The sequence below is a fragment of the Bombina bombina genome, chromosome 6 (assembly GCF_027579735.1).
Source record: "Bombina bombina isolate aBomBom1 chromosome 6, aBomBom1.pri, whole genome shotgun sequence".
NCBI classification, from domain to species: domain Eukaryota; kingdom Metazoa; phylum Chordata; class Amphibia; order Anura; family Bombinatoridae; genus Bombina; species Bombina bombina.
Window position 1 is genome coordinate 832,932,253 of NC_069504.1, and position 27,815 is coordinate 832,960,067.

At 40.4% G+C, this 27,815-nt stretch overlaps 1 protein-coding gene across 1 annotated transcript in view; it reads left to right on the plus strand.

The window, feature by feature from the left end:
* Window positions 1-27,815, plus strand: part of CDS2 (CDP-diacylglycerol synthase 2) — a 232,860-nt gene that overhangs the window by 103,460 nt on the left and 101,585 nt on the right. The window contains exon 2 of the mRNA XM_053718199.1: window positions 18,971-19,122. Coding sequence (XP_053574174.1) covers window positions 18,971-19,122 — 152 coding nt within the window. The remainder of the gene's footprint in view (window positions 1-18,970; window positions 19,123-27,815) is intronic.

Consider the following 27,815-nt stretch of genomic DNA (forward strand, 5'->3'; position numbering starts at 1 on the left):
TTGTTTTAAAGTTTGATGCTATAACTGTTTTTCAGTTCATTGTTTCAACTGTCATTTAATCGTTTAGTACCTCTTTGAGGCACAGTACGTTTTTGCTAAAAAAGATTATAACCAAGTTGCAAGTTTATTGCTAGTGTGTTAAACATGTCTGACTCAGAGGAAGATATCTGTGTCATTTGTTCCAATGCCAAGGTGGAGCCCAATAGAAATTTATGTACTAACTGTATTGATGCTACTTTAAATAAAAGTCAATCTGTACAATTTGAACAAATTTCACCAAACAGCGAGGGGAGAGTTATGCCGACTAACTCGCCTCACGCGGCAGTACCTGCATCTCCCGCCCGGGAGGTGCGTGATATTATGGCGCCTAATACATCTGGGCGGCCATTACAGATAACATTACAAGATATGGCTACTGTTATGACTGAAGTTTTGTCTAAATTACCAGAACTAAGAGGCAAGCGTGATCACTCTGGGGTGAGAACAGAGTGCGCTGACAATACTAGGGCCATATCTGATACTGCGTCACAGCTTGCAGAGCATGAGGACGGAGAGCTTCATTCTGTAGGTGACGGTTCTGATCCAAACAGATTGGATTCAGATATTTCAAATTTTAAATTTAAATTGGAGAACCTCCGTGTATTACTAGGGGAGGTCTTAGCAGCTCTCAATGATTGTAACACCGTTGCAATACCAGAGAAACTGTGTAGGTTGGATAAATACTTTGCGGTACCGGCGAGTACTGACGTTTTTCCTATACCTAAGAGACTAACTGAAATTGTTACTAAGGAGTGGGATAGACCCGGTGTGCCGTTCTCACCCCCTCCAATATTTAGAAAGATGTTTCCAATAGACACCACCACTCGGGACTTATGGCAAACGGTCCCTAAGGTGGAGGGAGCAGTTTCTACTTTAGCTAAGCGTACCACTATCCCGGTGGAGGATAGCTGTGCTTTTTCAGATCCAATGGATAAAAAATTAGAGGGTTACCTTAAGAAAATGTTTGTTCAACAAGGTTTTATATTGCAACCCCTTGCATGTATCGCGCCGATTACGGCTGCGGCAGCATTTTGGATTGAGTCTCTGGAAGAGAACCTTAGTTCATCTACGCTAGACGACATTACGGACAGGCTTAGAGTCCTTAAACTAGCTAATTCATTCATTTCGGAGGCCGTAGTACATTTAACCAAACTTACGGCTAAGAACTCAGGATTCGCCATACAGGCACGTAGGGCGCTGTGGCTAAAATCCTGGTCAGCTGATGTTACTTCTAAGTCCAAATTACTTAATATACCTTTCAAGGGGCAGTCTTTATTTGGGCCCGGTTTGAAAGAAATTATCGCTGACATTACAGGAGGTAAGGGCCACGCCCTACCTCAAGACAAAGCCAAAGCTAAGGCTAGACAGTCTAATTTTCGTCCCTTTCGGAATTTCAAAACAGGAGCAGCATCAACCTCCACTGCACCAAAACAGGAGGGAGCTGTTGCTCGTTACAGGCAAGGCTGGAAGCCTAACCAGTCCTGGAACAAGAGCAAGCAGGCCAGGAAACCTGCTGCTGCCCCAAAGACAGCATGAACCGAGAGCCCCCGATCCGGGACCGGATCTAGTGGGGGGCAGACTTTCTCTCTTCGCCCAGGCCTGGGCAAGAGATGTTCAGGATCCCTGGGCGCTAGAGATCATATCTCAGGGATACCTTCTAGACTTCAAATTATCTCCCCCAAGAGGGAGATTTCATCTGTCAAGGTTGTCAACAAACCAGATAAAGAAAGAAGCGTTTCTACGCTGTGTACAAGATCTGTTATTAATGGGAGTGATCCATCCGGTTCCGCGGTCGGAACAAGGACAAGGGTTCTACTCAAACCTGTTTGTGGTTCCCAAAAAAGAGGGAACTTTCAGGCCAATCTTAGATTTAAAGATTCTAAACAAATTCCTAAGAGTTCCATCGTTCAAAATGGAAACTATTCGGACAATCTTACCCATGATCCAAAAGGGTCAGTACATGACCACAGTGGATTTAAAAGATGCTTACCTTCACATACCGATTCACAAAGATCATCACCGGTATCTAAGGTTTGCCTTCTTAGACAGGCACTACCAGTTTGTAGCTCTTCCATTCGGACTGGCTACGGCTCCAAGAATCTTCACAAAGGTTCTGGGTGCCCTTCTGGCGGTACTAAGACCGCGAGGGATTTCGGTAGCTCCGTACCTAGACGACATTCTAATACAAGCTTCAAGCTTTCAAACTGCCAAGTCTCATACAGAGTTAGTTCTGGCATTTCTAAGGTCGCATGGATGGAAAGTGAACGAAAAGAAGAGTTCTCTTTTTCCTCTCACAAGAGTTCCATTCTTGGGGACTCTTATAGATTCTGTAGAAATGAAGATTTACCTGACAGAAGACAGGTTAACAAAGCTTCAAAATGCATGCCGTGTCCTTCATTCCATTCAACACCCGTCAGTAGCTCAATGCATGGAGGTGATCGGCTTAATGGTAGCGGCAATGGACATAGTACCTTTTGCACGCCTACACCTCAGACCGCTGCAATTGTGCATGCTAAGTCAGTGGAATGGGGATTACTCAGATTTGTCCCCTACTCTGAATCTGAATCAAGAGACCAGAAATTCTCTTCTATGGTGGCTTTATCGGCCACACCTGTCCAGGGGGATGCCATTCAGCAGGCCAGACTGGACAATTGTAACAACAGACGCCAGCCTACTAGGTTGGGGCGCTGTCTGGAATTCTCTGAAGGCTCAGGGACTATGGAATCAGGAGGAGAGTCTCCTTCCAATAAACATCCTGGAATTGAGAGCAGTTCTCAATGCCCTTCTGGCTTGGCCCCAATTAACAACTCGGGGGTTCATCAGGTTTCAGTCGGACAACATCACGACTGTAGCTTACATCAACCATCAGGGAGGGACAAGAAGCTCCCTAGCAATGATGGAAGTATCAAAGATAATTCGCTGGGCAGAGTCTCACTCTTGCCACCTGTCAGCAATCCACATCCCGGGAGTGGAGAACTGGGAGGCGGATTTCTTGAGTCGCCAGACTTTTCATCCGGGGGAGTGGGAACTTCATCCGGAGGTCTTTGCCCAAATACTTCGACGTTGGGGCAAACCAGAGATAGATCTCATGGCGTCTCGCCAGAACGCCAAACTTCCTCACTACGGGTCCAGATCCAGGGATCCGGGAGCGGTTCTGATAGATGCTTTGACAGCACCTTGGAACTTCGGGATGGCTTATGTGTTTCCACCCTTCCCGCTGCTTCCTCGATTGATTGCCAAAATCAAACAGGAGAGAGCATCAGTGATTCTAATAGCGCCTGCATGGCCACGCAGGACTTGGTATGCAGATCTAGTGGACATGTCATCCTGTCCGCCTTGGTCTCTACCTCTAAGACAGGACCTTCTGATACAGGGTCCATTCAAACATCAAAATCTAACTTCTCTGAAGCTGACTGCTTGGAAATTGAACGCTTGATTTTATCAAAACGTGGTTTTTCTGAGTCGGTTATTGATACCCTGATACAGGCTAGGAAGCCTGTTACCAGAAGGATTTACCATAAAATATGGCGTAAATACCTATACTGGTGCGAATCCAAAGGTTACTCCTGGAGTAAGGTTAGGATCGCTAGGATATTGTCCTTTCTACAAGAAGGTTTAGAAAAGGGTTTATCAGCTAGTTCATTAAAGGGACAGATTTCAGCTCTGTCCATCTTGTTACACAGGCGTCTGTCAGAAAATCCAGACGTCCAGGCCTTTTGTCAGGCTTTAGCTAGGATCAAGCCTGTGTTTAAAGCTGTTGCTCCGCCATGGAGTTTAAACTTAGTTCTTAACGTTTTACAGGGTGTTCCGTTTGAACCCCTTCATTCCATTGATATAAAATTGTTATCTTGGAAAGTTCTGTTTTTAATGGCTATTTCCTCGGCTCGAAGAGTCTCTGAGTTATCAGCCTTACATTGTGATTCTCCTTATCTGATTTTTCACTCAGACAGGGTGGTTCTGCGTACTAAACCTGGGTTCTTACCTAAGGTAGTCACTAACAGGAATATCAATCAAGAGATTGTTGTTCCATCCTTGTGTCCAAATCCTTCTTCAAAGAAGGAACGTCTTCTACACAATCTGGATGTAGTTCGTGCCCTCAAGTTCTACTTGCAGGCAACTAAAGATTTTCGCCAAACTTCTTCCCTGTTTGTCGTTTATTCTGGACAGAGGAGAGGTCAAAAAGCTTCTGCTACCTCTCTCTCCTTTTGGCTTCGTAGCATAATACGTTTAGCCTATGAGACTGCTGGACAGCAGCCTCCTGAAAGAATTACAGCTCACTCCACTAGAGCTGTGGCTTCCACTTGGGCCTTTAAGAATGAGGCCTCTGTTGAACAGATTTGCAAGGCTGCAACTTGGTCTTCGCTTCATACTTTTTCCAAATTTTACAAATTTGACACTTTTGCTTCTTCGGAGGCTATTTTTGGGAGAAAGGTTCTTCAGGCAGTGGTTCCTTCTGTATAATGAGCCTGCCTATCCCTCCCGGCATCCGTGTACTTTTGCTTTGGTATTGGTATCCCAGAAGTAATGATGACCCGTGGACTGATCACACATAACAGAAGAAAACATAATTTATGCTTACCTGATAAATTCCTTTCTTCTGTTGTGTGATCAGTCCACGGCCCGCCCTGTTTTAAGGCAGGTAAATATCTTTTAAATTATACTCCAGTCACCACTTCACCCTTGGTTACTCCTTTCTCGTTGATTCTTGGTCGAATGACTGGGACTGACGTAGAGGGGAGGAGCTATATGCAGCTCTGCTGGGTGAATCCTCTTGCATTTCCTGTTGGGGAGGAGTTATATCCCAGAAGTAATGATGACCCGTGGACTGATCACACAACAGAAGAAAGGAATTTATCAGGTAAGCATAAATTATGTTTTTTTCTGAGCAAAATTTTTCTAAGATGGATGCTGCCCCTGAGTCTAATGATGAGGGTCAAGTTATGCCGCAGTTTTCTCCCGAAGCGTCCCAAAGTGTACAGTCCACACAAGCAGTGCCCTGCACGTCTGCTCTAGCGCCCGCTGGAGTTACTTTAAAAGACATAGCTTCTCTCATGTCCTCTATAATTTCTGATGCATTGACTGCCTTTCCAATGTTGCATGGCAAACGTAAGAGGAAAGCCAGACATTCAGTCAGTTCTGACGCCATTGTGGCTATTTCGGAGGTACCCTCCCAAGGACAAGAGGAGGATACTGCTGTATTATCTGAGGGGGAAATCTCAGATTTAGAAGGTACTTTGCCTCTGATGGATTCAGAGGTTGTTACCTTTAGATTTAAACTAGAACACCTCCGTCTATTGCTTAGAGAGGTTTTGGTTACTTTGGATGATTGTGATTCCACAGTCATGGTCATCCCAGAGAAGTCTAGTAAGATATTTTGAGGTTCCTTCTTACTCAGATGTTTTTCCAGTTCCAAAGAGAGCTTTGGAAATTATTTCAAAGGAATGGGAGAGACCAGGCATTCCTTTTTCTCCTTCTCCTATTTTCAAGAAGATGTTTCCCATAGCGGACTCCTTTAAGGAGACTTGGCAAACAGTTCCTAAGGCAGAAGGGGCCGTTTCCACCTTAGCCAAGAGAACTACTATTCCCATAGGGGATAGTTGTGCTTTCAAGGACCCTATGGATAAAAAGTTAGAAGGTCTACTTAAGAAGATTTATGTTCACCAGGGTCTGCAATAGCAGCCAGCTACGTGCATTGCTACCATCACTAGCGCGGCACCCTATTGGTTTGATGCTCTGTCTGAGTCTCTCAGGACTGAGACGTCCTTGGAAGAGATTCAAGACAGGATAAAAGCTCTGAAGCTTGCTAATGCCTTTATTACGGATGCTTCCCTTCAAATTATTAAACTGGGAGCTAAGATATCAGGTTTCTCTATTTTAGCCCGCAGAGCTTTATGTTTGAAACCTTGGTCTGCGGATGTATCCTCAAAGTCTAAGCTTCTGGCTATACCTTATAAGGGGAAGACCTTGTTTGGACCCGGCCTAGTGGAAATTATCTCTGCTATCTCGGGAGGTAAAGGCCATCTTCTCCCTTAGGATAAGAGAAACAAGCAAAAAGGACGTCAGAGTAATTTTCGTTCCTTTCGAAATTTCAAGGGGAATTTTTCCTCTACCACCACCAAGCAGGATTAGCCCAAACCTGCATGGAGACCAAGTCAATCTTGGAATAAGGGTAAACAATCCAAGAAGCCTGCCATTGTGTCAAGGACAGCATGAATGTCATGCCCCCCCGGGACCGGATCTTGTAGGGGGCAGACTTTCTCTTTTCTTTCAGGCTTGGATTCAAGATGTTAAGGATCCCTGGGCAGTTCCCTAGTCCCAAATACAAGGGTAACTTTCTTGGGAACCATAATAAATTCTCTATCAATGAAGATTTTTCTGACAGAAGTCAGGAGATCAAAGATTATAGATACTTGTCTAGTCCTTCAGTCAACTCCTCAGCCTTCAGTGGCTCAGTGCATGGAGATGATTGGGCTGATGGTGGAGGCAATGGACATCATCCCGTTCCATCTCAGATGTCTGCAGTTAAGCATGCTCAGGCAATGGAACGGAGTTTATGCGGATTTATCTCCTTGAATACTATTTGAGCAGGAGACAAGAGATTTGCTTCAATGGTGGTTGTCTCTAGATCATCTCTCCCAAGGTACCTGTTTCCGCAGACCATCCTGGGTGATTGTGACAACGGATGCCAGCCTTCTGGGGTGGGGAGCAGTCTGGGGCTCCCTAAAGGCTCAGGGAGTTTGGACTCAGTCGGAGTCTGTTCTTCCTATAAACATTCTGGAACTGAGAGCAATTTTCAATACTCTTCTAGCCTGGCCTCAGTTAGCTTCGGTCCGATTTATCAGGTTTCAGTTGGACAACATAACTACAGTGGCTTACATAAACCATCAGGGAGGAACAAGGAGTTCCTTAGCGATGATAGAGGTAACCAGAATAATTCAGTGGGCGGAGGCCTATTCTTGCTGCCTGTCAGCAATCCACATCCCAGGGGTGGACAACTGGGAGGCAGACTTTCTGAGCAGACAGACCTTTCATCCGGGGGGGTGGGAACTCCATCCAGAAGTATTTGCCAGTCTGATTCTCAAGTGGGGTCAGCCGGAATTAGATCTCATGGCATCTCAACAGAATGTCAAGCTCTCGAGATACGGTTCGAGGTCCAGGGACCCCCAGGCGGAAATGATAGCTGCTCTGGCGGTTCCTTGGACCTTAAGTCTAGCATACCTATTTCCTCCGTTTGCTCTTCTTCCTCGAGTCATTGCTCGAATCAAGCAGGAGAGGGCGTCGGTGATCCTAATTGCACCGGCTTGGCCTCGCAGGATTTGGTATGCAGATCTGGAGGAAATGTCATCACTGCCACCTTGGAGGTTTCCATTGCGGAAGGACCTTCTAATTCAGGGTCCCTTCCTTCACCCAAATCTAGTTTCTCTGAAGCTGACTTCTTGGAGATTGAACGCTTAATTTTATCCAAGCAGGGTTTTTCTGAATCGGTCATTGAGACCATGATCCAGGCTCGTAAGCCTGTAACTAGAAGAATTTACTATAAGATATGGCGTAAATATCTATGTTGGTGTGAGTCCAAAGGTTACTCATGGAGTAGAGTTAGGATTTCTAGAATTTTATCTCTTCTCCAAGAGGGTTTGGAGAAAGGTTTATCGGCAAGTTCCTTAAAGGGGCAAATATCTGCCTTATCTATTTTGTTACACAAACGTCTGGCAGATGTTCCAGATGTACAATCCTTTTGTCAGGCCTTGGTCAGGATCAGACCTGTGTTCAAGCCTGTTTCACCTCCTTGGAGTCTAAATTTAGTTCTCAAGGTCCTTCAGGGGGCTCCATTTGAGCCTATGCATTCCTTAGATATTAAGTTATTATCTTGGAAAGTTTTGTTTCTTGTTGCTATTTCTTCTGCTCGAAGAGTATCAGAGCTTTCGGCATTACAGTATGAATCTCCTTACCTTATCTTCAATTCAGATAAGGTGATTTTACGTACAAAACTAGGTTTTCTTCCTAAGGTTGTTTCTGATCGGAACATTAATCAGGAGATTGTTGTTCCTTCTCTGTGTCCTAATCCTTATTCTCAGAAGGAGCGACTTCTGCACAATCTGGATGTGGTCCGTGCTTTGAAGATTTACCTTCAGGCGACTAAGGACTTTCGTCAGTCTTCTTCTTTATTTGTGATTTTCTCCGGAAAACGTAAGGGACAGAAAGCTACAACTGCTTCTCTTTCTTTTTGGTTAAAGAGTATCATACGCTTTGCATATGAGACTGCGGGACATCCACCTCCTGAAAAGGTTACGGCTCATTCCACGAGGGCTGTTGCTTCTTCATGGGCATTCAAAAACGAAGCTTCTGTGGAACAGGATGAGAGCAAGTGACATTTTATTGGATATTCAAATCAGCCATTAGAATTTCACTTGCTCTCATGCTATTGGCTAATTTAAATAGCCAATAGGATTTGAGTAGCTTTCATCCTATTGGCTGATTTGAATTGGAAGAATCAAATCAGCCAATAGGAATTCAAGGGACGCCATCTTTAATCGCGTACCTTGAATTCACTATTCAGTGTACGGCGGAGATTGTACGAAGAGGATCCTCCACGCTCCGCGGTTGCCAGTCTTCAGTTCCAGGGTTGCTGGTCTTCAGCTCCGCGGTCTTCAATCTTCAGCACCGCTCCGTGCAGGATGTTCCTGGAAGAAGAAGAGGTTGCGCTTGGAAGAAGACTTCACTGCCTGGAACAGGACCTTCTCCGCCGAACTTCAGAAACTGTGAGTACCAACCTGGGGGTTAGATTTAGGATTTTTAAAGTTTTTTTTAGATTAGGGATGGGCAGAAAAAGAGCTAAATGCCCTTTTAAGGGCAATGCCCAAACAAATGCCCTTTTCAGGGCAATGGGTAGTTTAAGTTTTTTAGTGTTAGGTTATTTTATTTGGGGGGGTTTGGTGGGTGAGGGGTTTTACTGTTAGGTGGGACTTTTTATATTTTTTGTAAAAGAGCTTATTATTTTGGGGCAATGCCCTGCAAAAAGCCCTTTTTAAGGGCTACTGGTAGTTTATTATTAGAATAGGGGGTGTTTTTTATTTTCATAGGGATTAGGTTTAATTTTGTTAAATTTTGTAATTTGAAATTTGATTTTTTATTTTCTGTAATGTTAGCTTTTTTTATTTTTTGTAACTTTAGAATGTATTAGTTTAGGTAATTTGGGTTTATTTAATGGAGTGTTAGGTTAGGGGGTGTTAGGTTAGTGTACTGTACTTAACTATTTAAATAACTATTTGCGTTGTGGGTTTTGGCTGTTTAAAGGGTTAATAAGTTAAATAGGTTTATTGCGATGTAGGGGTTTAGGGGTTAATAGGGTAAATAGGTTTATTGCGATGTGGGGTTTTGCGGTTTAGGGGTTAATAGGGTAAATAGGTTTATTGCGATGTAGGGGTTTAGGGGTTAATAGGGTAAATAGGTTTATTGCGATGTGGGGTTTAGGGGTTAATAGGGTAAATAGGTTTATTGTGATATAGGGGTTAATAGGGTAAATAGTTTTATTGTGATGTAGGGGTTTTGCGGTTTAAAAGTTTAATACTTCGTGTAGGATTTTTTTTTATATATTTCGTGTGGGCCATGTTTTTTTTTTTTTTAATACTTGATGCGGGCAGTTAGTTTTTAAAAAAATAAAATAATTTAATGTGGGCGATTAGGTGTTGCTTTTGTAATGCTCCGTTTGCCTTTGCTGCATCCACCGGGATGCAGCTTATGCTGCATCCCGGTGGATTGCGAAAATGGCAGGGTGGTGAAAGAATCCTGCCATTTTCGCAATCGCTGCATCCATGTGAATTCTTTTGTCCTCACGCTGCCAACATTCCATTGAGAATGCGTGCGCAACAGCCGACGGCGATGGACATTACAAACGCAATTATTGTATAGATTCCTACTGTCACCACTAGATGTCACTCTCTTGTTGGAAAATAAACCTGGATAGGCAATGGTTAAAATTAAGCTACAGACAATCTGTGATTTGATTGGTTCAGGTAGGCTTTTTAAATGTGTGTACTCACCTGTATTTGCTATGCATGATTAAGGACCATGTAGGTCCGAAACGTTGCACCTTTTGAGGTTTTATGTCCTTTAAATAAAGAAACTATCACCTGGAGTTACTGTGGTGCTTTCACATATTTTTGTATGGACTGTATTTTTGGAGGAACACAGATACTCCATTGCGACTGGCACGCATTTTGAAAGCTTGTTTGGGTTTAGTGCTGGACTCCATTTGTGTTATATATATATATATATATATATATATATATATATATTGTGTGTGTGTGTGTATGTGTATATGTATATATATATATATATATATATATATATATATATACATACACACACAGTGGATATAAAAAGTCTACACACCCCTGTTAAAATGTCAGGTTTCTGTGCTGTAAAAAAATGAGACAAAGATAAATAATTTTAGAACTTTTTCCACCTTTAATGTGACCTTTAAACTGTACAACTCAATTGAAAAACAAACTGAAATCTTTTAGGTGGAGGGAAGTAAAAAAAACAAACTAAACTAATGTGGTTGCATAAGTGTGTATAACTGGGGATGTAGCTGTGGTAAGAATTAAGCAATCACATTAAAAATCATGTTAAATAATAGTCAGTACACCTGCCATCATTTAAAGTGCCTCTGATTAACCCCAAATAAAATTCAGCTGTTCTAGTAGGTCTTTCCTGACATTTTCTTAGTCGCATCCTACAGCAAAAGCCATGGTCCGCAGAGAGCTTCGAAAGCATCAGAGGGATCTCATTGTTAAAAGGTATCAGTCAGGAGAAGGGTAAAAAAGAATGTCCAAGGTATTAGATATACCATGGAACACAGTGAACACAGTCATCATCAAGTGGAGAAAATATGGCGCAACAGTGACATTACCAAGAACTGGACGTCCCTCCAAAATTGATGAAAAGACGAGAAGAAAACTGATCTGGGAGGCTGCCAAGAGGCCTACAGCAACATTAAAGGAGCTGCAGGAATATATGGCAAGTACTGGCTGTGTGGTACATGTGACAACAATCTCCCGTATTCTTCATATGTCTGGGCTATGGGGTAGTTGGCAAGACGAAAGCTACATTTTGCAAAGACACATCTGAAGTCTCCCAAAAGCATGTGGGAAAAGGTGTTATGGTCTGATGAAACCAAGGTTGAACTTTTTGGCCAAAATTCCAAAAGATATGTTTGGCGCAAAAATAACACTGCACATCACCAAAAGAACACCATACCCACAGTGAAGCATGGTGGTGTCAGCATCATGCTTTGGGGCTGTTTTTCTTCAGCTGGAACTGGGGCCTTAGTCAATGTAGAGGGAATTATGAACAGTTCCAAATACCAGTCAATATTGGCACAAAACCTTCAGGCTTCTGCTAGAAATCTGAACATGAAGAGGAACTTCATCGTTCAGCATGACAACGACCCAAAGCATACATCCAAATCAACAAAGGAATGGCTTCACCAGAAGAAGATTAAAGTTTTTAAATGGCACAGCCAGAGTCCAGAATTCAGATTCAAAATCTGTGGGGTGATCTGAAGAGGGCTGTGCACAGAAGATGCCCTCGCAATCTGACAGATTTGGAGTGTTTTTGCAAAGAAGAGTTGGCAAATATTGCCAAGTCAAGATGTGCCATGCTGTTAGATTCATACCCAAAAAGACTGAGTGCTGTAATAAAATCAAAAGGTGCTTCAACAAAGTATTAGTTTAAGGTTGTGTAAACTTATGCAACCACATTATTTTAGATTTTTTGTTTATTTCCCTCCACCTAAAAGATTTCAGCGTGTTTTTCAATTGAGTTGTACAGTTTAAAGGTCACATTAAAAGTGGAAAAAGTTCTGAAATGATTTATCTTTGTCTCATTTTTTACAGCACAGAAACCTGACATTTTAACAGGGGTGTGTAGACTTTGTATATCCACTGTGTGTGTATGTATATATATATATATATATATATATATATTTTCTCATTAACTGTATATATTCCTATAGATAAATATTTCTTTCATTAGATGGTTAGAGTCCACAAGCTTAACGTGTGGGATTGAATTCCTGTTTCTAGGAGGAGGCAAAGAAACCCCAAACACCAAGAGATTTTAAACCCTCCCACCCCTTGTGAATCTGTTTTTTTTTCTTTGCCTCCCAGGAGATTCCAGGTGCTACAGATTCTTTGTTGAAAGGGGTTCTCAAACCTATGTAAGATATGTTATTCCCCTCATACAGCAGACCTTGGACAAAGGTGTGTATGGAGTACTGGGTAGTGACATTATATTTCCCTATGGGATTTAGTTATAAGCCTACCACGCAGACCTGTCTCTCAGCCTCCTCCTGTTGGATCGTGGTGGTAGCTAGGGGATACACCGGGTAACATACACAGAGGTCACCTTCAGTTTTGGACAATATGGGTTAATTGTGTTATATGTCATTTATAATGTGTTTGATGTCACATTTTACTGAGAAACTTCTCATCATATTTTGAAAGTTTTCTTGGCCTTTCAGTCCTTTTTTTGTCCTTGACCTCTCCTGATTCTTCAAATTTCTTTATAACAGCTTGAGCTGAGGTTTATAAGAGCCAGGTTCCTGCTATTTCTCATGTAAAAGGAGGTCACACTAAATTTTTGCCACTTAAGCCTACAGAAGCTGTTTTTTTTTTCTATTTTTTTTATACTACATACAAATATATATATATATATATAGTCATTATACCATTGCTAAAACAACAAATCTAATGGTGTCCTAAGACTTTTGCACAGTACTGTATGTATATGCTTATATACATATATATTTAAACTTTGCTGCACGACTTACCCCCTTAGCTGCGCTAGGTTCTCTGCCGTGACCATTGGCATGAGAGCGAGGCTCCCATTGGAGCCTACGGAAGTGCGCTCTCGTGAGGGCAAAGCTTTCATGTAATGCAAACATGAGGTGGCGTTCGCATTGCACTCGACTAATAATAACAGCGCACATTTGCGTGCACTGTTATTATGAGTGGAGCGTAAATATTGCACTTGCGAAAGTGCAATTTTGCACTCCAATTGTAATAAGTCCTTAGTGTTTAATGTCCTTTTATAAGGCATATTTTATTGTGTGTGGGAGAGGGTTTCCTTTTTGATTTTGCTCAGATAGGATTGCAGATATGGATGTGGTACTTAAAGGGACATGAAACCCACATTTGTTCTTTCATGATTCAGACAGAGCATACATTTGAAAACAACTTTCCAATTTACTTCTATTATCAATTTTGCTTCATTCTCTTCATATCCTTTCTTGAAGGAGTAGCAATGCACTACTGGGAACTAGCTGAACACATCAGTAAGCCAATCACATGAGGCATATGTGCAGCTCTACCAATAAGCAGCTAGCTCCCAGCTCCTGAGCCTAACTAGTTATACTTTTCAACAAAGGATACCAGGGGAACAAAGCAATTTTTGATAAAATAAGTAAATTAGAAAGTTGTTTAAAATTGTGTACTCTATCTACCTTCAGCTGCATAAAAAAAAAATATTAAATACATAATGTAAAAAAAATAATTAAAATTTCATGAACATGATACCAAAGGTAATGCCAATAAAAAAACTTGAAAAATATACCCAGCTCCTACATTTTTGGGCTGGCTCCTAGATTTTGAACATATTTGTTGCGCATTGTTTTCTTACACATGCTCTGTAGTAGCTGGTGCCTCAGAAAGTGTGCACAATTAAAATGGTCAATTGGAAAGTCTTTTTTAAAACTGCATGATATCACGAAAGTTTAATTTTGACTTTAGTATCCCTTTTAAAGTTAGAGCCCCAACATTTCTAAAAAGGGACATGAAACACAATTTTTTTTTCTTTCACAATTTAGAAAGATCATGCAATTTTAAACAACTTTCCAATTTACTTCTATTATCTAATTTTCTTAATTCTCATCCTTTGTTGAAAAGCATATCTAAATAGGCTCAGTTGCTGCTGATTGGTGGCTGCACATAGATGCCTCTTGTGATTTGGCTCACCCATGTGCATAGCTATTTCTTTAACAAAGGATATCTGAAGAATAAAGCAAATTAATAGAAGTGAATTGGAATGTTGTTTAAAATTGTATTCTCAAGGGGTATGTCCGGGCAGCGGCCATGTATTACTGCAAATCTAGAGGCTCCTAATTCTCTTGAGATAATCCGTTGATTATCTATGTAAATTTTACGAATCCTCAACTAGATCACAACGACAGCTCCCTGTGAAATGCTCCTGCATCAATTGAATCTGTTTTTGAAGTGATCTCATCTATGGGAACCCTAGACAGAACGGTTAGCTAGGTGAGGCGGCGGCCTTGTTCCATCAACCCTACCCCCCTCCGGTTTGCCAGGTTACGCAAGTTTATCTAACTGCGAATATAAGATGGAGGCATGACTTGAACATCGGATGAATAACCAGTTTGTCACCCTTATAGAATCAGTAAAAGGAAATTGTATGGCAACGGAAGCCAATAGATCGGTTAATTTTGGTCCTAACACTACTTTCTTTACTGATCGTCATTTTGCTACGTTACAGCCCACTGTGATTCAAACAGTGAAGCCAAGAGGGCCCCCACACCTTATTATGAGAGCTGAGGGCATCAACACAATAACCATTTGCCCAGTCAGCCCATCCTTACCAGATGAAGCTACGTTGGAATATGAACGAATGAAACATACCATTGGTTGCACTAGGGAGTACCAATCTACTGAGCCGATCCATCCATTGCACATGACAGCTTCTACAGCCATTCACCTTGCTACGACAGTGAAAATTAGCATCTCATCTCTGGCTCCACATCAAAAAGATGCAGCTGACTTCCGTGATCGAGTGCCAGAGTCTTTGCATCTTTTCTCTCCACTTAGGGATTCCTAGACATCGCTGCAGCAGAGCAGGATATCGGTGGCTATGTACCTATTTTTTATCTATCGCCTGCTCCGCTCTCCTGATGGTAAGATTAATACAGCTGCCTACAACATATCTGAAATTTGCCACAGAGCATATTATCGGCTCAAATCTGGAATTGGCTGAACAGTTATATCCCTTCGATATGATACCCCAATATGGTCAAGTATTTTCTAATGGAGGACATTATGTGACTGTGATTACACCATTGTTGCTATAACCTGAGCTTCAGAGTGGGGTCGTTTTCGTTTTTTATACCATAACTTAGTTAACTTTGAATATATATTTAGTACCAGAAGGGTCTGGTACATAAACATCTGTCATCTATTGCAAGAGAACATTATTGACTGCCTATTCACAAAGTATTGTCTCTCACTGACTATAATTGGTCACCACTAGCCCATGTATTATTAGAAACTACTTAAGATAGGTTAAGATGATGTTTGTCCATATTCTTCCACTGCACCCTCTTATTAGTAGCTCACAAATATTCAAATTATTGTTGTAGTCACAATTACCCTTTGCCCTTAATTCATTTAGCCATTAGCCTTAGCATTAAGATACTAAGTATGACTTGTTTATTACCTCCCTCTGTAATATACCTAATATAATAGACCTGCCCTTAATACCTAAGCCAAATCACTAGCAATCCTTGGAGAATTGTGTACCCTTCAGAGCCTACTGTATCACAACTACCGCATAGTTCTACCAGCTTATTTTGCTTGGAGTCATAATCCCAGTTCTTCTAGTCTCTAGTTTACTCATTATTTGTGCATCTTGCTTTATATCATTACTATTTATCCATACTCAATGGGCGACCCGATCCTACTCAGAAAGTGTACAACTATAGCTAACTGGTAATTTTATCTGTTTATTACTACTACCAATTATCATTTTGTAACTACTACTTGAGGTGGTCCTTGTCCCACTCTTCATTAGCCTGGTATAACTCTTCTGCCTTATACATATTGATAGTCTTATTATTGGTGCTTGCATATTGTATTTACATACTCCTTCTATACATGTTATCATACTTTAACAATTCACCTGAACCAGTATTTAGTTAGCTCTGTTCTTTTCAGATGTCATTAACCTATCAGAAATTTGACTATTCCATGTTAATCATCTGGCCCAAGAGTGGCCTTCTATGTAACTACCACTTGAAATAATCTTAATCATCTGGCTGGTACATGTGAGACCAATAAAGTAGTTAATCCAATACTGTCCTTTACTAGAAAAATAAGTTTTAATTTATATCTGTACAACTTTGTTATTGGCATTTAAGTCCTTTTATTGTTGCTAAAGATCTGTTATTCTATGAATTCAGCTTGCAAGTTATTACTCTCATATTGTTATTTCCAAAGTTTGCAATTGCTCTTTATCATTCTGTTGAGAGATGGAGCCCATACATTTCATACCAACAGTACTGACGTTACTAACTGTTTTTAAGCTCTTATGGGCCTCATATTTCCCAGTTCTTGCACTGTTTTGCATTCAACACATATTTAACAGTGTATTATTGTATTAGCCTGAAAATAACTTGTATGCCTGATACTGTGGAGAAAGATTGTATATTATATGTTGTAACCTATAAAAACCTCAATAAAAGATTAATAAATACAAAAATTGTATTCTCTAACTCATGGGGTTTCATATCCCTTTAAGATTGGCTGCACTATCTTTCTTTTAAATATTTTTACTGTTTTGTATTGTAAGAGAGGTTAATAAGATAAGGCTTTTTAATCTAGTTACTGGCTTTTGGAATCATTTGAAAATACCCTAGTCCATTTTTTTTCTAACTTGCCATAAGCCCTGATTTGTGGTGTGTAACGATGGATCTGAAAAATTGAGAAACCTAACAGTGTAGAAGCGACTGTTGAGTGTTTTTTTTTCTTTTCTTTTTTTTTTTTCCTTTGTTTATTCTGATTATTATTATTTTTTTGTTTGTAACAGTACACTGTCCCTTTAAATGGCTTCTGCTACAAAATGTTTTATCTGAGAGATTATTGGCAGGTCATGAGTACGGGAGGGAGAATCTTTGGGAAGCAGTTACCAGGGTAACCTGGCACAGCTGGATTACATCCTTTAGAAACATATAATTGTCAGGCAGAAAATACAATCAGGGCGTCATTAATGAGACACTGATCTAGGATCACATGTACTATATAACAGTCTTTTTAAATCAGCCCCATAATGTTTTATTTGCAATGAAACACATGATTGTGAGCTACTGTATGCGACATGGTTGCATTAACCCTTTTACTTTCACTAGTGAGCAGATGTCATTAGTCTGTGGAATGGAAATTTGTATTGATTTGACTGCATTAAAATTGTCCGTGTTTAAAGCCACATGCTTCCAGTAGTGTATAGAAGATTAGCCCATACATTCACTGTATTGCTTCTGTAAAAAAAATAAAAAATGTAGGATTGCGTAAAAGGCATAACGTAGCTAACTTTATATGAAAATATACAGAATTGTTAAAATAATAATAATAAAAAAAATATGTACAGATTAAAGTTGCTGAACTCAAAATGATGTGTATTAGAATGGATTATTAAAGTGTGTGTCCCCTTTGTTGTCATACAAAATATGGCATGTGACAATGTGATATGTCACATCAACACAAAATATCAGCAGAAATATTCTCGTGAGGCTCAGGATATAGGAGAAGAAATTTCCAGGAGTGGTGAATCCATGGGGTAGCTTGGCAGCAGAACTGTCAAAAAGGAATTTAAAATGACATAAAATTATATAAATATAGTACTTTGGAAAATAGCATTGTGAGTACAATAAAGGGACATTCTAGCGTAAAAATTAAATTCACTAATGCTCACATCTAATTATTTGTTTAATCCCTCAATGTCCTGTAGCAGCTGAGCTCCTATGGTGGTCATAAGCAGGACATATCCATTGATTGGTGACTATGTGGGTATGCCGCTCCCGATTGGCTCACTAGCTATGTCCTGCTCCCAAGTGACAATGCGTAGTGGATCTTCGGAAGGACTTTAGCTTTGTGTTAAACACTTTTGTGACGTTAAAGGGACAGTCAACACTAGAATTTTTGTTGTTTTAAAAGATAGATTATCCCTTAATTACCCATTCCCAAGTTTTACATAACCAAACACAGTTATAATAATACACGTTACCTCTGTAATTACCTTGTATCTAAGCCTCTGCAGACTGCCCCTTATTTCAGTTCTTTTGACAGACTTGCATTTTAGCCAATCAGTGCTCACTCCTCGGTAAATTCACGTGCATGAGCTCAAAGTTATCTATATGAAACACATGAACTATTGCCCTCTAGTGTTAAAAAATTGTCAAAATGCATTTAGATTAGAGGCGCCCTTTAAGGTCTAAGAAATTAGCATATGGGTTTAGTTTTCAACTAAGAATACCAAGAGAACAAAGCAAATTTGGTGATAAAAGTAAATTGGAAAGTTGTTTAAAATTACATGCCCTATTTGAGTCATGAAAGTTTTTTTTTTTTTTTTTTTTCTTGGACTTGACTGTCCCTTTAGGAACATAAGAGATGGCACTAGGTGCAACACTGAAATCCACTAATGCTTTAGAGTATTTTAGTTTTGCACTTGTACATCCCTTTAAATTTCTGCAACCTATCAAATTGGGACTGATTAATTTTACTACTTTTCAAACTTTTGCTTAGATTGCACTTTTATGAGGACGTCCTAAAGGAAGCCCCTTTTTGACTAAAACAACTTGTTTTTGTTGAGACCATCCCATCAATAGAACTGTCAGAATTATCTTTATGTAGTATGAGCTGTGTACAAATATGGATTTCTTTCTAATGTCATTATCGATTGCAACAGCTTTTTAATATTTGTCAAGCAAAACAAAGTAATTCATTGCTGTTCATTCATGATATAATTACTTTTGGAGTTTAATGTATTTTTATCAGCAAATCATTTGAACAAAATCCTGTACCATGGATTATTAAAGGGAAAAACATTCTTAGTTAATGTCCTAAAAAGTGTCATATTTTACCTTTTGTAGGAGCCAGAACCAGAACCAGAAGCCAAAATTGAAGGAGAGACTGCTTCAGACAATGAAAGCAAAACCAACACTGGAGGTGGTATCCAACAAGGCACTCCCACTGATGACACACCAGAAGTCCTCAACAGAGCGCTTTCCAACCTGTCATCTAGGTAACAATGTGTTTTGATTCAGCATTTTGGAATAACATCAGTTTAGCATTATATAAAAGGGGCAGTTATCTAAAACTCTCTGGGCTTGTGAGATTCTATAAGAAATCTCTCCAGTACCATTAAGCCCCTGTCCTAATTCTATAAAGGCAGTTTTTACTTTGAGAATAGTGTCTTGCAAATGGGTGTTCCCTGCTTTTAACCCCTTAACGACCAAGGACGTACGCCATACGTCCTAAAAAAAATTACACTTAACGCCTGAGGACGTATGGCGTACGTCCTCGGTCTGGAAAGCAGCTGGAAGCGATCCTGCTCGCTTCCAGCTGCTTTCCGGTTATTGCAGTGATGCCTCAACATCGAGGCATCCTGCAATAACCCCCCTTGGCCATCCGATGCAGAGAGAGCCACTCTGTGGCCCTCTCTGCACCGGACATCGATGGCCGGTTTCGTTGGTGGGTGGGAGCCAGTCTGGGAGGCGGGTGGGCGGCCATCGATGGGCCGTATGATGTGGAGGGGGGCGGGATCGTGGACGGGAACGCCGGGTGCGCGCGCGAGTAGGGAGCGGGTGGGAACCGCTACACTACAGAAAAAGTATGTGAAAAAAGTTGCAGTGAGGGCCAAGAAGATCGAAAGTATTTTCGATGTAAGAGATCTGGGGGGGAGGGGGGGTTGGTCTTTTGGGGGGGCAAGCTACACTACAGAACAATATTTAAAAAAATAAAAAAAACTAATGTTTTACTATAAACTGGATACTGGCAGACAGCTGCCAGTACCAAAGATGGCTACTAATAAGTTAGAGGGGGATGGTTAAAGAGCTGTCTGGGGGGTATCAGGGAGGTTGGGGGCTAAGGGGGGATCCTCCAGAGCAGCATATGTAAATATGCCTTTTTAAAAAAATTTTTTTTATCAAGGATAGCTTTTTTTTTTTAGTACTGGCAGACTTTCTGCCAGTACTTAACATGGCAGGGACAATTGTGGGGTGGGGGAGTAAAGAGAGCTGTTTGGGAGGGATCAGGGGGTGTAATGTGTCAGGTGGGAGGCTGATCTCTACACTAAAGCTAAAATTAACCCTGCAAGCTCCCTACATGCTACCTAATTAACCCCTTCACTGCTAGCCATAATACACGTGTGATGCGCAGCGGCATTTAGCGGCCTTCTAATTACCAAAAAGCAACGCCAAAGCCATATAAGTCTGCTATTTCTGAAGAAAGGGGATCCCAGAGAAGCATTTACAACCATTTGTGCCATAATTGCACAAGCTGTTTGTAAATGATTTCCGTGAGAAACCTAAAATTGTGAAAAATGTAACTTTTTTTTTTTATTTATTCGCATTTGGCGGTGAAATGGTGGCATGAAATATACCAATATGGGCCTAGATCAATACTTAGGGTTGTCTACTACACTACAATAAAGCTAAAATTAACCCTACAAGCTCCCTACATGCTCCCTAATTAACCCCTTCATTGCTGGGCATAATACACGTGTGGTGCGCAGTGGCATTTAGCGGCCTTCTAATTACCAAAAAGCAACACCAAATCCATATATGTCTGCTATTTATGAAAAAAGGGGATCCCAGAGAAGCATTTACAACCATTTGTGCCATAATTGCACAAGCTGTTTGTAAATAAATTCAGTGAGAAACCTAAAGTTTGTAACAAAATGTGTGAAAAAAGTGAACAATTTTTTTTATTTGATCGCATTTGGTGGTGAAATGGTGGCATGAAATATACCAAAATGGGCCTAGATCAATACTTTGGGATGTCTTCTAAAAAAAATATATACATGTCAAGGGATATTCAGGGATTCCTGGAAGATATCAGTGTTCCAATGTAACTAGCGCTAAGTTTGAAAAAAAGTGGTTTGGAAATAGCAAAGTGCTACTTGTATTTATTGCCCTATAACTTGCAAAAAAAGCAAAGAACATGTAAACATTGGGTATTTCTAAACTCAGGACAAAATTTGGAAACTATTTAGCATGGGTGTTTTTTGGTGGTTGTAGATGTGTAAGAGATTTTGGGGGTCAAAGTTAGAAAAAGTGTGTTTTTTTCCATTTTTTCCTCATATTTTATAATTTTTTTTATAGTAAATGATAAGATATGATGAAAATAATGGTATCTTTAGAAAGTCCATTTAATGGCGAGAAAAACGGTATATAATATGTGTGGGTACAGTAAATGAGTAAGAGTAAAATTACAGCTAAACACAAACACTGCAGAAATGTAAAAATAGCCTTGGTCCCAAACGGTCAAAAAATGGAAAAGTGCTGTGGTCATTAAGGGGTTAAAGGGACATTCCAATCAAAATTTAAATGCACATATATTAATTACATATTTAAATAGAAACATATTTGCAATATATATGTATTGGCAAAAATGCTTCTAGTAAAAGTTATTACTATTTTAGTGTTAACATTTTTCGCTGCACATGCATTGAAGCATATGTAGATATTCTCAATTCACCAACATTTAAATAGTGCAGCTGCTCAGAGTGCCAGTGGGGCTTGTATCATGCCACCAATTAACAAACTGAGTCATTACCATATGGTACAAGCATCTTAAGCTCTCTGAACAAGTGCAGTGTTTAAAATGCTGGTGCACAGTGCATATTTAAATACACTTTTGAAACAGCTGTAGCTTTTATTAGAAGCATTTTTGCTAATACATGTATATTACAAAATTTGAATTCCAATTTTGGCTGCAATGTCCCTTTTTAATGACGTGAAGGTGATGCAGAAAAATATGCAGAAAAAAGGTTTGGTTAATTGAATAACAAAATTGTTCTGCAAAAGTCGAATTTTAAAAATCGTATTGAAATTATGCAGGAAAAAAGCTATTAAAGGCGAAGTAGACATCGTAGTAAATAAAACTACACTGCACATTCAAAAAACAATTCAATGCAAATTGTTTTCCATAATGTAAAATTACTTTTCCTGCCTCTAATAGTCGGCTGGACAGGGACGTTCCATGAGTGTATCTGAAATTTCTCGGTCAGGTCTGGCGTATTCTGTAAACATTTTCCCCCTGCACATCAAAAATACATTACAAAAGTACAGTTACACTCAATAACACTGTTTTATAACAAATATTAAAAAAAATATTGCACACAAAAGTTATAAGGGCTCAAAGATGTGAAATATCAGGTTTTAAAAATATAAATGGCAGGCAAATAGCTTTAACATAGAGATTCATACATATACATGTCTAAATATGTATATGTGTGTGTATATATATATATATATATATATATATATATATATATGTGTGTTTGTGTGTGTGGAATTTAGAAGTGCAACAATTTTTAGAGTTAAATTACAGCAAAAAGAGAGAACACAATTAATTAAAGTATATTGAAAAGCTGTTAAATGTCACCTCCCTTCCCTCCAACCCCAGTCATTCTCTTTGCCTACGTTAGAGCAAGGAAGTGGTAAAGTTAGGTGTTAGGAAAAGATTCTTCAAGCAAGATTTTATTATTTTTAAGCAGTGCAAGATTGTTCTGTTTTGTTCTAGGGTGTAACCGTAGTCCATTTCAGTCTCTTCAGTAGAGCAGTGGTGGCTTTCAAGCAATGGGAACTTGTGGGGTACAATCCTCATTGCGCCTCCCATATATTTATGCTGCCCTAACCGTGCAAGCCTGAGTAAGATTACTCAGTCTTTGTTTCTTTCCACAGGTCCATGTGAGGGAACTGGCCTCTCAAACCTAGTGAGCTGCCGTGCTGCCTGGCAGAAGTCTTAAGGTAAGTGGTAACTTTAATTTTTTCTGGGACACGCATCCAGAGAAAATAGATAGCACTTTTTCATACATTGGGGGACAAGTCATATTCACCTATGATAGGGGAATGTTTATCAATGGCGGCAGAGCAAGCACTGTGGACGTGGAGAATCTAAGGCTCAGTCATGGTTGTGTATTTTTTACTTTACTCCAGATGGCTGTGATAATATATTTAGCTGAGTTTTTATGTGGTTACGCCCACGATGGGCGGAGTTAGATACGGTGGCAGTTTCTATTGCGCGCCTTTTTTCTCTTGTAAGGTGTATCCAGTCCACGGGTTCATCCATTACTTGTGGGATATTCTCCTTCCCAACAGGAAGTTGCAAGAGGACACCCACAGCAGAGCTGTCTATATAGCTCCTCCTCTAACTGCCACCCCCAGTCATTCTCTTGCAACTCTCAACAAGAAAGGAAGTATCAAGAGATATGTGGTGACTTAGTGTAGTTTTTACCTTCAATCAAGAGTTTGTTATTTTTAAACGGTACCGGCGTTGTACTGTTTTACTCTCAGGCAGAAATTAGAAGAAGAATTCTACCTGGAGGTTTGATGATCTTAGCGGTTTGTAACTAAGGTCCATTGCTGTTCTCACACATAACTGAAGAATATGGGAAAACTTCAGTTGGGGGAACGGTCTGCAGATTACCTGCTTTGAGGTATGTTCAGTATTTTTATTACTAGAAAGATGAATAAGTTCTAGAAAATGCTGACAGAGCCTTGTGTATTTGAGGTAAGCCTGATGCACTGATTTAACAGCGACTGGGATCATGCTTACAAAACAGGGCAATACTCATGTTAATACTCATATTACTTAGTGACAAAATGTTTACATGATTTCATAAATAGGACGTTTTTTCTCTGAGGGAGATAAGTCTTTATTTGGGGCCTAGTTTCCACATGGGTAGTCAGATACTCCTAGGAGTATTTTCTTAAGGCCCCTCTGACATCCAGTACATGGTGGGAGGGGCCTATTTTAGCGCTCTAACTGCGCAGTTTTAATTCAGACTGAGACATCCAGCTTCCCTAGAGGAGTCCTCTGGCATCTGAGGACCATTTCAAAGGGGTTATTTCTGCACAAAATCATATTTGAGGGCAGGTAGAAGCCTCAGCAGAGTTGTGGCAAGGTGCTCAATTGACTTTTAACGTTTTTTTACGTTTTTCAATCCGGTTTGGGGCATAAGGGGTTAATCATTCATTTGCAAGTGGGTGCAATGTTGCTTTAGTCCCTTACACACACTGTAAAAATTTCAAAGACTTTACTGTATTTTTTCACTGTTTTGCAGTTTAAGTGCTAGTTTTTTTCTCTTAAAGGCACAGTAACGTTTTTGTTTAATTGCTGTTTCACCTTTATTAAAGTGTTTTCCAAGCTTGCTTGTCTCATTACTAGTCTGTTAAACATGTCTGACATAGAGGAAACTCCTTGTTCAATATGTTTGGAAGCCATGGTGGAACCCCCTCTTAGAATGTGTACCAAATGTACTGATATTTCTATAAACTATAAAGACCATATTATGGCGCTTAAAGATTTATCTCCAGGGGATTCTCTGACTGAAAAGAGGGAGATTATGCCATCTAGCTCTCCCCATGTGTCAGAATCTATAACTCCCGCTCAAGTGACGCCAAGTACATCTAGCGCGTCTAAATCTTTTACCTTACAGGACATGGCGGCAGTTATGAATGCTACCCTCTCAGAGGTATTCTCCAAACTGCCAGGGTTGCAAGGATAGCGAGACAGCTCTGGGGCTAGAACTAATACAGAGCTTTCTGACGCTTTAATGCCTGTGTCCGATATACCCTCACAATGCTCAGAAGCCGAGGCAGGTGAGCTTCTATCTGTGGTTGACATTTCAGACTCGGGGAAGGCGTTACTTCAGTCTGATTCTGAAATGACAGCGTTTAAATTTAAGCTTGAACACCTCCGCTTATTGCTTAGGGAGGTTTTAGCGACTCTGGATGACTGTGACCCCATTGTGGTTCCAGAGAAATTGTGTAAAATGGACAAATACTTTGCAGTGCCTGTTTATACTGATGTTTTTCCAGTCCCTAAGAGGTTTTCGAAAATTATTACTAAGTAATGGGATAGACCAGGTGTGCCGTTCTCTCCCCCTCCTGCTTTCAAAAAGATGTTTCCCATAGATGCCGCCATACGGGACTCGTGGCAGACGGTTCCTAAGGTGGAGGGAGCAGTCTCTACCCTAGCTAAGCGTACAACTATCCCCGTCGAAGACAGTTGTGCTTTCCTAGATCCTATGGATAAAAAAATTGGAGGGTCTCCTTAAGAAAATTTTTATACATCAAGGTTTTATTCTCCAGCCTCTTGCATGCATTGCCCCAGTTACTGCTGCTGCTGCATTTTGGTTTGAGTCTCTTGAGGAGGCTCTACAGGTGGAGACCCCGCTAGACGATATTCTAGACAAGATTAAAGCTCTTAAGTTAGCTAACTCCTTTATTTCTGACGCCATTTTTCATTTAGCCAAGCTAATGGCTAAGAATTCAGGTTTTGCCATTTTGGCGCGTAGGGCGCTATGGCTTAAGTCCTGGTCAGCAGACGTTACTTCGAAGTCTAAGCTTCTTAACATCCCCTTCAAGGGTCTGAAGGAGATCATTTCTGATATTACTGGAGGAAAAGGTTACGCCCTTCCTCAGGATAGGTCCAATAAGACCAAACAGAATAATTTTCGTTCCTTTCAAAACTTCAAGAGTGGCACAGCTTCAGTTTCCTCTAATGCAAAACAAGAGGGAAATTTCGCCCAGTCCAAACCAGTCTGGATACCTAACCAGGCTTGGAACAAGGGGAAGCAGGCCAAGAAACCTGCGGCTGCCTCTAAGACAGCATCAAGGAGTAGCCCCCGATCCGGGACCGGATCTAGTAGGGGGCAGACTTTCTCTCTTCACCCAGGCTTGGGCAAGAGACGTCCAGGATCCCTGGGCATTAGAGATTGTTTCCCAGGGATATCTTCTGGACTTCAAAGCTTCATCTCCCAAGGGGAGATTTCATCTCTCACAATTATCTGTAAACCAGATAAAGAGAGAGGCATTCTTACGTTGTGTTCAAGACCTACTGGTTATGGGTCCAAGGGAGGAACAGGGGCAGGGCTTCTATTCAAATCTGTTTATAGTTCCCAAAAAAGAGGGAACTTTCAGACCAATCTTGGATCTCAAGATCCTAAACAAATTTCTCAGGGTCCCATCCTTCAAGATGGAGACTATCCGAACCATCCTCCCTATGATCCAGGAGGGTCAATATATGACTACCATGGACTTAAAGGATGCTTATCTCCACATTCCGATTCACAAAGATCATCATCAGTTCCTCAGGTTCGCCTTCTTAGACAGGCATTACCAGTTTGTGGCTCTTCCCTTCGGGTTAGCCACGGAACCAAGAATCTTTACGAAGGTTCTAGGGTCCCTACTGGCGGTTCTAAGGCCACGGGGCATAGCAGTGGCTCCTTACTGTCAGGGTTGAGCACTGTTTCTTTAAGAGACTCTGAAGTTTCTCCTAATTGATTGCTCCTCCTATAAAACAACACAGCACATTGCAATCAGTGCTTGGTATTGTGTTCCAGTATCCACTGAGTACTCCTTGTATTATGCTCTGGATTACAAGTTGTCTAAGCCTCTCTGCCTTATTTTCTAACAGGTTGAAATATCTGCTGGATTTCCTAATACCGGATCCTACTCTCACTTACTTCCTCATTTGATGCCTCTGCAAGATTCCTCAGTGGGGTAAAGGAAGATTTATTACCTTCTCTCAGTGTCTCTCTGCTTCAGCAGCAGCCGCTGCTACATTCCAGGCTGTCAGCTCTGCCGGTGACTTCACACGCTCACTTCCTCCTCATTCAGCATTCACACGCTGCCTGCCTGCTCCACATCAGACTTCTCAGCTCCTGCAGCATTTCAGGTACACTCTCTGCAAATACTACTACTGACTGCTTAGCTTGCTACCACTTACAAATATTGCAGTATTTGATTATACATATTTAGGTAGTATTACGCTCTCCATCCTGAAATTATTCTTTGAGTGTGAATCCAGGATCTGTGTACTTTTCTGCACGCTGAGCCAGAGTGTGTTCTGAATAACTTTACCTTACTTCTACCATAGCCCAGTCTTGCTTGCTTCATTTAAAGGGACACTGTACCCAAAAAAATTCTTTCGTGATTCAGATTGAGCACTAAATTTTAAGCAACTTTCTAATTTACTCCTATTATCAAATTTTTTTCATTCTCTTGGTATCTTTATTTGAAATGCAAGAATGTAAGTTTAGATGCCGGCCCATTTTTGGTGAACAACCTGGGTTGTCCTTGCTGATTGGTGGATAAATCCATCCACCAATAAAAAACTGCTGTCCAGAGTACTGAAACCAAAAAAAAGCTTAGATGCCTTCTTTTTCAAATAATGATAGCAAGAGAACAAAGAAAAATTGATAATAGGAGTAAATTAGAAAGTTGCTTAAAATTGCATGCTCTTTCTGAATTACAAAAGAAAAAATTTGGGTACAGTGTCCCTTTAACAACCTGTGAATCAGAGTTGTTATTAACAACCTGTTTTTACCATAAGGTGGTCTTATATTTCCCTGTCCAATACTTTAATTATTCTGTCAAAAGGTATACAGTGTGTGTTTATAAAATAAAGATATAGACTGTGTATATTTTGAAATAATAAAACACTTTATTTTTCAGAATCTGCTTGTCAGTAGATGATTCAATAAATAAAGTGTAACAACCAAATTATTACTACTGTTGTGTTCCATATAACAAACATTAATTGAGAGTAACATTATACTTACCTAGACGACATTCTGATACAGGCATCGACTTTTCAAATCGCCAAGTCCCATATGGACATTGTTCTGGCCTTTCTGAGGTCTCACGGGTGGAAGGTGAATGAAGAAAAGAGTTCTCTCTCCCCTCTCACAAGAGTTTCCTTCCT